The sequence below is a fragment of the Cygnus atratus genome, chromosome 1 (assembly GCF_013377495.2).
Source record: "Cygnus atratus isolate AKBS03 ecotype Queensland, Australia chromosome 1, CAtr_DNAZoo_HiC_assembly, whole genome shotgun sequence".
Classification (NCBI taxonomy): Eukaryota; Metazoa; Chordata; class Aves; order Anseriformes; family Anatidae; genus Cygnus; species Cygnus atratus.
The window spans coordinates 65,182,794-65,195,951 of NC_066362.1; the positions used below are offsets into that span (position 1 = coordinate 65,182,794).

General features: G+C 53.7%; 1 protein-coding gene across 1 annotated transcript in view; it reads left to right on the forward strand.

Moving 5' to 3' along the window:
- The first annotated feature begins 9,160 nt into the window (after positions 1-9,160).
- The window catches only part of WNT5B (Wnt family member 5B), a 70,623-nt gene continuing 66,625 nt past the window's right edge, over positions 9,161-13,158 (forward strand). Inside the window, exon 1 of the mRNA XM_035550777.2 lies at positions 9,161-9,317. Within this exon, the coding sequence (XP_035406670.1) occupies positions 9,312-9,317 (6 nt within the window). The 5' untranslated portion in view covers positions 9,161-9,311. The remainder of the gene's footprint in view (positions 9,318-13,158) is intronic.

A 13,158-nucleotide genomic window follows, 5' to 3' on the forward strand; every position in this document is an offset into this window, starting at 1 on the left:
ACGTACTTGACTTAGATTAGCACTGGGGTAAGAGCATGCATTCTGCCAATTACTAAAGCTCAGCTAACTTGCAGCAATTTGTGAAGGGGCAGTAACTCAACTGCTTGCATTGTCTGCTGAGATGACAGGCTAGCAAAATGCTCTAAGGCAGTGGCTTCCAACTCTTCAGTACTGTCAGCTCTTGGTGTGTCTCAGAAAACAGCACTTATTTTTTAAGTCTAACAGTTTTGAATTTTAAAATGGAGGGGTTTGCCGGTTACTTTCAAAGGTATCGGATGGGCATGACAAATGGAGGAACTGCTGCCCCCCAGCAAATGGTACTGCTGGTGGTTGAAGTGAAAACAGGAACCAAACTGCTCAGCCCTCTCTGGTTTCTGCAAACTCTTCTGTGACCTTTTTTAAGTTACATAGTGCTGTAAGGCCCCTATTTTTTCCAATGATTTTAGAGGTGTGAGGCATTGTTCTGAGCAGACATAAAAGAAACTGGCCTTTGAAGTCCTCCATCACGGTGATGATGTTGTGCACCACAAACTTCCTACCAGTGCCTTCCAAAGGGTCCTCCCGTGTTAGTTTGGCAGTAACACCTTGAGCCCAGAGCAGGTTCCTTGCTGGACTGGGGTGCAGCAGCTTGGAGTCAGCCCAAGAAAACAGGGACTTGTCAGCAAAACACAACAAGTTCATAGCTTCCACGGGGAATCCGCATCCACCACCAACCCTGTGCCTTCAGACCCCTGCCACCTGTTTGTACACCCACAGCTCTTCACCACCCAGCCTGTGAGCCCAGGAAAGGCAGAGGAGCACCAGTGGCAGGACCGAGTGTTTTGCCACGCAGTTGGTGTCAGACATGGAGCTCCTGGTGCCACATCAGCCCCTGCAACCTTCCCTGGCCTGTGAGTGACCCAAATGGGGCGTAATGACTTCAAGGTGGCAGTGAAAGGCTGATCCGCGCCCTTATGGTTGGAGGCTTTAATTTGATCCCATTGTGCATGAAGTGATGACTCCTGAAAACAACAGTGGCAGCACAATTATTTATGTCCATCTGTCAGAAGAGTAGATCAAAGCTATCTACAGAGCTGCAGACAAATATCACCACGGATGACCCAGAGGCTTCCTTTGTGTGAGGTGACAGACTGGAGCGTGACTTCATTGGGAAATCAGTCTTAGATCCACACAGCAAAGTCATCCCAGCTAATGCTGACCCAGAGCTTTTCTTTGCACTCGCTCACAGCTGAGTAGCGACAGGGGTTAGAGACAATGACGCCAACTTTCCCTGTTTTTGTTTTTCTGGTAAGAGACCTTGTTCAGCACAACAATATCGCTTGTGCTCATCATTACGTGTGCAATCTTAAGATGATATCTCAGCAAGTTCAGACGCGATGGAGACCTTTGAGCTGCGTGGCGTGTTGCAGCCTGGCACTGTGCAGCAAGGCTGTAAGGGATCATCTGGGAACCTGACTGTGTGAAGAGTAAGGGGAGCAGCAATTGCTTTGTGCCCAGCTTAGAGCCAGGCATGACCAGGTTCCTGCCTCTCAGGTGTCTCAAAGCACATCCTCACCAAAATGCTGACACCACTAACTCCCAGCATCTTCTCAGTAAGGAAGAGCCAAGGAAATTGAAGAGGATAGAGGGCAAATCAACAGAAGAAGAACTTGAAGGTCACTTTTCCTCCTTGCCTTTGCTAGGGTTCTGTGCACACATACCATCTGCAAGTCAGGCAATGAAAAGGTGACTGATCCTTGGAGTATCTCTTCCACGTGCTTGGAAAGGTTCCTGTAACTCTCTGAAAATGAGTGATGCAGTCACCCCTACAGCCCAATTTTATACATTCATTAAATATCAACAGAGATGGATCTGGGCCCTCTGCACTACCCAAAAGCCCATTCACTCTTTATAGGTCTTTGTGTACAGGTTATTCATGCTTCTATAAAATGGATGATATACCAGCCAAAAGTTGAAAGTGTTGAACGTGATGTGATGATCTTTCATGATGCTTGGTTCTTCAAAACACAGCCCCAGTGCCCTGCAAGGGAAAGAAGGTCCCCATCTGCATGTACCAAAAAATTAAAGAAAAATTCCAGCTCTCATTGCTGGAGAGAGGCAAAGAAAAATGGAGCTTCTGAACTTGAAAGCCTCAGAAACAAGAATCAAATCCACCAAACAAGAAGCCTCCCAAGTGAAAACAAGATCTTGTGCATGTGAGCAAGCATCATGTTTTGGGGCATGAATCACAAGATTTTCTTTTTTTTTTCTCTTTGGCAGGTGTATATAATTACAGTCCCAGGATCTGTTCAAGTATTTAGTGATTTTGGCTCAACTTTAGATGCCATGACTTGTGTTAGCCAGTAGGTGTTCTGTGCATCCTGGAAGATCAGTGCCTCAAGCTGCAAATTCATTCATGACTTTCTTGAGGAAGTTGACCAGAGAAAATGTGGAACACAAAAACAATTAAACTTAAACTACATGGGGCAACTCTGTCTTTAATTTTACCCTTACAAGCATAAATGACTGCAATCTGAGCTGGAACTTGTTGTCTTATATCTTTAGTTCATTGAGTGCATAAATATACACCGTGGGCACTATTTTTCTGACTGAGCCCTTGAAATGTGCCAGGGAGCACCAGTATCTGTGTGCAGCCCTTTGTCTAGTGCCTGGGCCCTCAGACCATAGTCAACATAACATCTGAGTGCCTATGAAGAGAACCATCTTCTGCCATGTGGTTTCTTCTCCTTGTATCTTGTGGCTGCGTTGCTGCTTCAGTTGTTATATCACACAAAATAGACAAGGAAACTTTAATGCTGATGTTTGTGTAAGCCCAATATTACCAATGCTATGCATACTTGTTTAAAAACCACTGTGTCTAAGAATTGTCTTTATGCTCCCCTTGGGCTGAGCTGTGAAGGTGAGACTATTAACCAAAGGCATTTGTCATCAAAGGATGCTCTGGAGCCAACAGAATGCAATGATTTTCACAAAAAAGCTTTATTGTCATTTGTTTGGTTTGCAAGCAGCCAAACCAGCAGCTACGGAGATCATCCCAAGCCTCGCTTACGCTCTTCAGCTCATCTCAGGGCTTTGTGGGACCCAGAAATAAAAGCAGGAAGGGTGCTGTGGTTTTGCTGGCTCTAAGTAGCGCTTGTCCTGAGGCTGTATGAGCTCTACCCATGGGCAGTTGTGCACCCAGGAGACACACATTGTGTCTCTAGCAGCCACCCCCTGCACCACCACCCCATGTTACCCTCCCGCATGGTGATGCTTCCCACCCTGAGCAGGCACTGCCCGCTTCCCCAGCACCCCAGTGGCACCAGTCGCACCCTCCTGGCTTGATTCTGTCAGCACATTCCCGGTCACCTGCCCTGCCAGGAGCGTGTTGCCTGCCCCAAAAGCCAGCTTGCATCACCCCACGCCAGCAGCGGCGTGGAGAGGCTCTCAGCAAGGTGAAGGGGAGGATAAGGATGCCCACCGACCTTGTATACACACAGTTGAAGCAATGGGGAGGTCCCTGAGGAAAGGAAACCTCCATGGGGCATCAGACCCATGATAGGTAGACCCAGGGATAGATAGACCCAGGGCTGGGTACAGCTGCTATGGGCTGTGACACGAGGCTTGGGGCCTGGGCAGGGAGAAGGGGCTGCCCCTGTTAGCCCCAACCTCTGCCGCTACCCACTGATGTGAGCCCCTCCGTTGTCTCTGACAGGGCCCCACGTGTCCTTTCCCCCAAGCCGGCAGTGAATGCTCAGCTGTTTGGGGACATCTTCTTGCCACATCCATGGGACATCAGTATTGTGGCACTGATCTGGATGGAGGGCCTGGTGGGGTGGCCACTCCCTGGGGTTGCTGCTGTTGTGGCAAAGTGATGCTTGCTCCCCCTGCACCTCCTGCATGCCCTGGTCTGCACACGCATGTGTGCACACCCACGTGCATGGACACGTGTACGTGCACACACATGCACTGCTGCCCCTGCTGAAGCCATTGGTGTGGTTGCTGTCACAGACCACGTTTAATTATGCTGCGGAGCTTGTTACCACAGGAAGCAGCCGAGGCCAAGAATTAAGTAAGACTTGAGGAAGGGATTGGCCATTCGAACAGACAACAAGAATATCCAGAGTTGTCATAATTCATGCCGATAAAAATTTTGGAAAGGATGCACAACTCTTCGCCTCGGGGTCTAAGCCAAGTAGAAGAGACTGAGAGACTTGGTCTGAGAGGAGGGGGCCGGGGGCAGATTACCTCACTGTCTGGCTATGGCCGTGGCCATGGCCTCACGCCTCTACTAACCACGTAGCCCCAGACCCCCAGCATGGGCTCGGTGCCCATGCTGGCCCTGGGGGCACCTGCCACCCCCCGTGTGCCATCCCACAGCTGGGGCCTGCCCCACATCCCTGCCTGAGCAGGCAGTGGGAGCTGGCAGGCCCGGTGTAGGGAGCTGGCGCCCGCGGTCACACGAGCCGGGGCTCCTGGCCAGGGGCTGCCGAGGGGGGCAGTTACACTTTAACTCGCCGAGCCCACGGAGCCCGCTGTCGGGAGCGCCTGTCTAATGATTAAAGCGCTAAACGAGGAGGCATGAACTCTGCGTGCTCTCCCCAGCCTTGCTGCCGGGTTACGTGGAGCCAGGCAAGTCAGGCCTTCGCTGCAGCCGCCAGGTCCAGCTGGTTATGACCGCATCCTTTAAATCCTTGTGTTTGGCAGAGGGTGTCTCACTATTTGATTTCTAGGTATTTAAGACCTAATAAACGTCTCAGTTCACCCCTTCGTCCAGGGACCAGGGGAAGGAGAGAAAGGAGCCAAAAGGAGAAGGGCTGCAGCTGTAGGAGAAAGCCCTGATGCCCTGACTTCTCCTCCAGCCTGTGGAGCTCGACGTTGCAAAACGCAGCTTTGGATGCTCAGAGACATTGTGGACACCTGAGGGGCGCACCGTGATGTGTGTTGGAGGACTCCCCGGGACATCACACTGCCGAGGTGAGGAAAGGCAAATTTGCAGCAGTTGCTGCATTACCCTTTGTGCCCTGTGCTGGTGGAGGGGAAGAGCACGCTGAGCGTCCACCTCCGAAGGCAGCAGCTGCTGTCCATCCTGCAGAGCCCCCGTTCGGCTCCCACCTCTTCTCAGCTGTGTGTCCCTGAGTCCAGGATGGATTTTACTTGGTGATGTCAGGCCAGATGAATCCTGGTTTAATTGACCGTGGGTGAAATCGTGCTTTGATGGTTAATGTTATACTTGAGGCTGGGAAAACTACTGCACGATCATAGCAATTAGAGCTGGAAATGATTCAAGTCATCTAATTTATTTCCTCTCTCCCCCCTCATTGTCTCTCCCAGGGACGGGGGCAGTAACGTTCCCAACAATGTGTCCCCCCTGTGCCTTGTCCGGTCCTGTCTCACTGACTCAAGGAGCCTCCAGAGCATCCACGTGTCCCTGGGGGGACGATTCCGCAGCTTGAAAGACGTCAACATAAGGAAATGTTTCAGAAGTTTAGCCTATATTTCCTTTTGTGGAGTGCCACAAATTCTCAGGTCGTGAGCTTTATGCCTCCGGGAAACTGGCTGCTTCCCATGAGGGCAGTGGCTGGGAATAAGGTGGTGGTTTTCTTCGGGGTTTGTAGGGGCAGGTAGAGAACATGGGGTGGGTCAATGAAGGTTTTCACACCTGCGAGGCAGGTCAGATCAGGTAACTCATCTGGAATAAGCCCTCCTTTGGCAGGAGCTGGAGATATTTTTTTTTTCTGTTTCCAGATTTCTATTCCATGAATTCCACCTTGACTCATAAAAATCTCACTGCAGGAAAGTTGTTCAGCTCCTCTGAACAAATTCACCTCCTTTGACTTGCTCCTACTGCTTCCACTGATGCTACCACAGGAGAGTGGGGCGAATGTTAATTAAAGGGCAGAAAGTGTCCAGTCCATCCCAATGAAAGAAGCATAGCAAGGAGAAGCAGCTACTCCTTGGAAGGTGTCACAGGATGGGCATCAGCTTGGTCTCCACTCTGTCCTGCCTGCAGAGAGGACACGGGACCTTCTGCCTGGGGGGAAGCTGGTTGTGCAGAGGCAACAGGGACAGAAGAAACTTCCCAAGGGATAAGGGCTTATGAGCACCACAAATGCTAGACTACATCTACATCAAAAGAAAGTTGGAGCCATGTTGCTTATTTTCTGGTGATAAGGTCTCCAGCTTCTGAATTGCACTCATTCTGCAGGGCTGTGCCATTAACAGAGAGGCACCTACGTGCATTTTAAATCACTCTTCTCCTCTGCCAACCGAGCTGAGAATTTCCACATCTCAAGCTGTTCCAGCACCTTCCTTGCCCTCCTCCTGCTCACCAACAGCAGAGGTCAGCCAGGTGAGAGACACGACACCCACTGCTGTAGGAGAAGAGAAAGGGTGTTGTGAGGGTGACTGGAGCCGTAGCAGCGCTTGTGGTGTCCAGGGAGCTGCGTGGGTTAAGGTACTTTTCGCAAATGCTCAGATGTAAGAGCTTCCCTGGGCGTGCTGTGACACCGTCTCCCACCAATATTAGTCACATCTGAGACTCTGGTCATAAAGTCCAAACCGCAACCAGCTCCAGTTGTGGACACGGCTCATTATTAAATCAGTGAGGCTTAATCATATCAGGACATCTTGCAGAGAACATCTGGACGACATCTTCAGCAACTGAGGCTAGACAGGGGCCCCTCCTACCGGCAGCTATTGCCCCCGGTACCTCGTGAAGATCAGCTCTGGCCAGGAACAAGTGCCTCTTTCCTCTTCTATCCTCCTAGGATAAACCATGATTAGATATTCAAGAGTTCGTGTTTTTGTGGAGGATAAAGACAACTTTTGGGGAAAAACAGATGAAAAATAGACAACTATCTGTTCTCCTGGAAATAAAATTAGCAGAGTGATTTCAGCAGAGAAGACAACGTGAGGTAAAGCAGTAAGTGACCTGCTGTCCTCACCCAGCCCCACAGGGAGCTGTGACCAACTCATCCATGATTTTTGCCCTCAGCCCTGGCAGGGAGGGATGCCAGGTCCCCCCCCCCTTTCTGAGCCCCACAAGACAGGCCACACACCTCATTGCTGCTGGCTGGGGACCTCTTTCCTCTCTTCCAGCCCTTCACGTAGCCAGCCCGTGGCCTGCTTTTGAGCCACACAGCTTTTGGCACACACCCCCAGCTGTCCCTGCTGCCCTTCCTGGCACCCAGCACCGCCACCAGGCTGCCACATGTCTACGTGCCCTCCTGCTCTTCTTGTCCCACCAAAGCAGGCGTGGAGACAGTGAGGATGGAGTAAAGCTGCAGGAAGTCCCATTCTCCTCATGGACTGGACTGAAATCAGCATGGTTTTGCAATAAATCAAGATCTTTCTGAATAACCCACGTAGCTCCTAGCTGCAGGTTTCAAGGAGCACATCTATCCAGTCCTGCCTGTCTGTCTCTGCCACTGGTCCTGCAGCAGCTCTGCCTTCCCGCTCTGCCACTTGTGACCCTGAGGCATCTCTGGGTGTGAAGCAGTGCCAGCCCCAGGATTCCCGTGGCCTTGTACCAGAAGGTGCCGATGAGGAGCTCAGGCCTGCTAACCCACTGTGGCTAGCTGTCCCTTGTAAGGCCAAAACCGGAAAAGCACATCACTCGACAGTGTGTCACCAAGCCCCGTGTCGTGATGCTCCCCCTCGTGCCTCCAGGTGCCCAAAAGAGGACCCTGGTGTTTGCTGGTTCCCCGCAGGAGCACCCTGCACCTGCTCTGCAAAGCCCGAACATGCAAGCTAAAAGCTCAGCAGACAAGCATCACAAAGCAGCTTTACCTTGGAGGGAGAAAAGCTGGCACCTAAAATTTCCTGCAGCCAGCTGCAATTTCGGGATGGCATTTCTCCTCTAATTAGTTGGTATTTGCTATACCAACTATTATCTTCCTGGTTACGTAGTGCTGGGGACAATGGTTCCTTATTTCCTACCACAAACACCAGGTTGCTATTTACCTCCAGCTGTACCTCCTCTATCCCCTGCTCACATTAAAGGGAAGTATCACTAATGACTACCGTGGTGGGCAGCACTGCAATAGCAGGTTGTAAATTAAGACACTGAGAGCCTTCAATTAGTTGCACCGTGCATCCTGGAGTCAAACCCTCACCTGCTCCTCTAAACACGCTCACGCAGCGTTTCCACTCCGAACACCAAGGGATGCTCAGAGCTGGCTGCAAAGACATGCTCACCTACGGGTACGCGCCTCGAGCTGCGCCAACTGTTGCAGCCTGGCCCAAATTAGAGCGTTTCCAGTGGGCCAGCTGCCTCCCAGATGTACCCCCGACACCCGTCCCTCCGTATGCCTGCGGAGGAGCAGCGAGGCGGGGGCTGGCTGCTCCTCACACTTTGCACCAGGCCCCGCAGCTCCAGACCTTGGGTTGCAGACGCCGTGGGGACCAGAGATGGGGACCCCAACGCAACAAGTGCAAATGGTGGCTTCGTGCACGGCTGCGGAGCTGCCACCCAGCTCACGTAAACCCTGCCCGTGTGCGTGTGCTGCTCCTCAGGCCGTCCCGAGGGCTGGGCACCGCTCTCCCCGACCAGTGTCAGTGTGCACCCATCCTGCCCGTGCCCCTGCGGCTTCTTCCTGCTTCTCTCCTCCAGGAGAAGCGGGAGCAGGACCCGGCTGTGAACCCACCGAGTTTCACGGGCTCAGGGGGAGGCAGAGCCCCCGCCGCGATTCCCGGTGGTGTGACCCGCTGGTGGGGAGCCAGCCCCACCGAGACCCCCCCGAAATCCGCTCTCCTCCTGCCTCCAGCGGCCTCTCCACCAGCACCCGGGCTCCTCCTCGCCCCCTTCCCCACCCGCGCCGACCCTCGGGGAAGCAGCAGCAGCAGCAGCGAGCCACCTCCCCTCGTCCCCTCTCCCTTTGGCGACCCCCTCCCTCCGTGATCCCCCCCCCCAACGACCCCTCCGGAGCCCCCCGACGGCAGCAGCCCCCCGGGCCGGCCCCGGCGAGCCCCCTCCCGGCGGCGGGGCGGGAGCAGGGCGCGGGGGGCGGGCGCGGGGCGGGGGGGAGGCGGAGCGGAGGCGGCCGGAGCCCCCGGGATCTGCCGGCACCTCCCGGGCCCGGCACTCGGCGCCGCCGCCAACTTCGGCCGGGAGGCGCCCTCGGAGCCGCGGCAGCCCAGCACCGGGAGCCTGCCCTTCCCGAAACCGCCACCTCCGCCTCCTTCCTTCCTTCCTTCCCCGCTCCCCTCCCGCAGCCGCCGGCGGGGGGCTCAGCGCGGCGCGGGGCCGCGGCCCCCGGGGCAGGTGCGTCCCCTCGCGGTGTCCGGGGGGCGCCGAGCCCCGTGCCCACCTGCCGCCGCCGCCCGGGGACATGCAGGTAGGGAGGGGGCGGCCCCGGCCGGCGGGGGGCGGCGGGGGGCTCCGAGGAGGGCCCGGCACGGTGGTCCCCGCGACCCCCGCCGCGGCTCCGCGCAGCGCCCGGTGAAGGGGACGGGGCCGTCGGGGGGCGCCGAGGGGAGAGCGGGGAGCGGGTCGGGGGCGCTGGTGGGGCTCCGGGAGCCCCTCGGCTCGGCCTGGAGGGTCGGGAGAAGGTGCTCGGGGGGCTCGGAGGGGTTCCCGTGGTGGGACGGGGCTGGTGCGGCGGTGGGGGGAGCTCCGGGCCTCGCCCTGGCGCGAGGGAGGCTGCTGTGGCGTGAGGGATGCTCCTCGGCGTGGCAGCCGCGGCCGTGCGAAGGCGGGTGGTCCTCTGACGTGAGAGGAGAGGCTCCGGCAAGGCAGATGCTGCCCCGGTAAGACGGACCTTGCTGGCGGGTGAGGGTCCGCTCTCTCCCCGGGGTGGGCACCAGCTGCCCTGCGAGCCCCCGAGCCCCCTGCCCGTGCTGTCGGTCTCGCCCCAAACCTGCCGTGTGGCACCCGCACGGGTGCTGGCACGGCAGAAGGTGCTCGTGCACCCAGAGACACGGGCGAGCAGCGACGGCCTGCGTGGTCCCAAGGTACCGGGGCGCGAGCATCCCCGCTGTACCCGTAACAAACATCGTGTTTCGTGAAACTTGTTTTCTTTTTTTTTTATTTTCTGGGAATTATGGCGCAATACTTCCCTTAGCAGTACCGGCAGAAGAACTTCCCCAAACATGTTGTCGTGTGCTGTGACACACTTTGTTACCTCGTGTTTTCCCTCTGCCACCAGTTGAGCATCCCTGTCCGTCTCTCTATCCAACTTTTTCCTCCCTCTTAATGCTTTCCTGCATGCACTCTCCAGCGTGTGTTCATCGCCACTCTTGCTCTGCTTTCTGCACACACATACTCACCTGTTCATCTTTTTTTCATGACAGAGCAGTGCTGTTGCTCACCCGTGTGCCAGCATCTGTGTTCTTGCTTCATTTTCTTCGTAGCCAGAAACATCACGTTCGTGGTTTGCACGTTTCTCATAATCTGCTCTACCACACTTCACCAGCACGTGGGGACTGCCTTTTTACACCAATGCCTCCTCTGCTGACTACACATCAAGTGCTCTTTCCCTGTGCTCTTTATTTGGGCTCAGGTACCTCCTTCCTTTACACTCATCTTCTTTGTGTCTGCCTGTTGTGCGCCCTTTACCCCATCTGGTATGTGCATGTTACGAGGGTCTTCCCCGTCCTTCTCCCCAGGCCTCCGGTCTGCAGGGGGGCACCAGCACTCACACCTGAGCCTGGCGTTGCCCTTCCTTCCCACATTGCCCTTCCTTCCCACATTCACCACGGCACATCGGCACGCGGTCTGAAGCAAGCTCTTTTTCCCGTGGTGGCAGTTTTAACACACAGGTGCGCTCCTGTCTTGTGTCGCATGCACCGTGTTTTAAAAGCAGAACAAAATTTGGTACACGCTCTTCTTCCCAAGAGAGAAAGAAGAGGATTCTCCTCTTCACACGAGGGACAGACTCCTCTTAAACCAATGTCCCATCCATGGGCACACGGATTTGTAGGTGAATCTTGGGCGCTGAAGGAGTTCAGGTGGAATTTTTTTTACTCCTAGTGTATGCTGTAGGGAATAAGTTACCACGTGTGGCAGCAAAGCCAGCCCGAGCACTCTTTTTTCCCTTCTTGAAAGAAATTAGCCAAATATATGAAGGGAAAAGCATGAGGCTCAACTGCCAGCTGAGGGTAGGAGGCAGAGTTGGACAGGAGAGCTGGCCGCGGCCCAGCCATGGATTTCCTGTGCTCCCAGGCTCCATCCCTCACTCGCGTTTCTGTGCCCAGGAGTGTCGGTGAGAGATTCCTCCTTTTTGGAAACGAGTCCCTCCCTAGCTCATTCGGTGACTTGGGGAATGTTTCACCTCTCCTCCTGGTAGCTTTAAGCAGTCCTTTTGTCCTTTCCTCTGTCTCTATTGTACGTAAAACTAACACACCTCCGTTCGGGGCGTGTTGAAGCTGAAATCGTTGCTGTGGGATCCCAGCACTAAGAAGTCTTCTTTCTCAGCCCCTTCCCTCCCAGTCTCCAAGAACTCGTGAGAGCAGTTGAAAAAAAAAATTGAAGTCTTGAAAGAGCTGGGTCTGAAAAGTTGGGTTTTCTTGATTTATTGCTTTTAGGGAGTAAGGTATGCCCCTTTTCAAGAGGACATACCTCTCTTGAAAAGTCTTTTCAAGGCTTTTTCTACAAAGGCCAGAAACATAACTGTTTCAGAAAAAATGGAAATTCTTGTGTACTGAAGTTTCCAGCAGTTTGGGCTCTTAGCGAGCAACCAAATGTGAAATTTACACAACAAATAAATCAGTGCAGTCACCTTTAATGCTATTTGTCCTTTTCTGTAGCCCAGTGGTCCTCTGTGTTTCTGGACTGCTTCAGATCTCGAGTCTTTTGTCCTGAAGTTGTTGGGCTTGGGTTTCAAGGCGTGCAGGGAATCCAGTCTTTTCTGAAGACTGCATGATTGCTCATCTAAATGAATATAAATTGTTTCTATTCATAAGATCTTTTTCCTAATGGCTGATCAAAGTTCAAGTGAAAAGCATTTCATCATTTCAAAATTAATTGGACACACACACAATGAGTGTTTCAGAGAGACTTTTAAGCACAGTACTTTTAAAATCAGGATGCGGATAGCCAAGGCATGTTGTCATGTAAGACTGCACAGTCCATGATTTGCTTCCATTTTTACAGAGAAAGGGGTGTTAGCTTGATGGAAAAAGGAACGCAGGTCCATTAAAGTTGAAGGCAGTGCAGACGGGAGTCACGGGAATTGTTCCTGGGCAGGAAACAATCCTTTCTAATGGCAGACTTAAGAAATGTGGGCCTAGGAAGCATTTCAGAAAGAGCCGAGCAGTGGCTTGGTGCGATACCTGGGTGCTTTCAGTGGTGGGAGGTAGCTGGTACTTGGAGAGCGCTTTCGATTCAAGAAGAGAACAGCACAAAACCAGCATGTTGCTGGCATTTAAGCAATATACGTTCGCGTTAGCAGTAGGCAACGTTTTTAACAGCGGAGTGATCAGCCATTGGAACAAACTACCAAAGGAAGCGTTAGCTTCTCCAGCTCTTAAAACCCTCAGATAAGGACCGACCGTCTCTTTGGAAAACACGCTTCACTCGCGTGTGAGTTGTGGGGCTGGCTGCAGAGATAACTGGATGAAACACACGTACAGAGCCACGGGCGGCACCGGGCCCTGCGATCCGCTGCCCCTTCCAAGCCTTGGCTTGCAAATCGACGAGGCTTACGCAAATCTTCCTCCGCTGTGAGGGAGGTAGAGCAACAGGGTCATTGAAAGCAGATTGCCGCTTTGCAGCACAGCTGCTTCGCAAAGTAGGGATGCTCCCGTGTCCCTTGTAATTACGCAGCCTTTCTTCGCAGAAGCACTTTGCAAGCTGAGACCATTGTACGGCGCAGCCTGCCCTTCTGTGGGGATCCTTCACTTGTCCTTGGACGCTGTAAAACATGCCGTGAAGCCTGATGGCTTGCAGCGAGGCTGCAGACAGCCTGGGGAAGGCAGTGCTGTGTATCCCCTCGAGTCCTCCGGGCCGGGAAGACTCAAGTTAAAATTTGGCTGAGTTTGCAAGACTTTAACTCCTTCTTCTTTCATTAAGTGTCACAAGCAATTGCCAAGCCTCTTCTGTCATGCCTTTTTCCCTCAGAAAGGTAGCTCGGCAGGGCTCTGGCACCTGGATGACTACACCAGCCCTGTGGCCTCCTGGCTTCTCCTTGGGTGTTCTCTGGTGCCTTCCCTGTGTGTGCAGCCCCAGCTCTCCTCCGT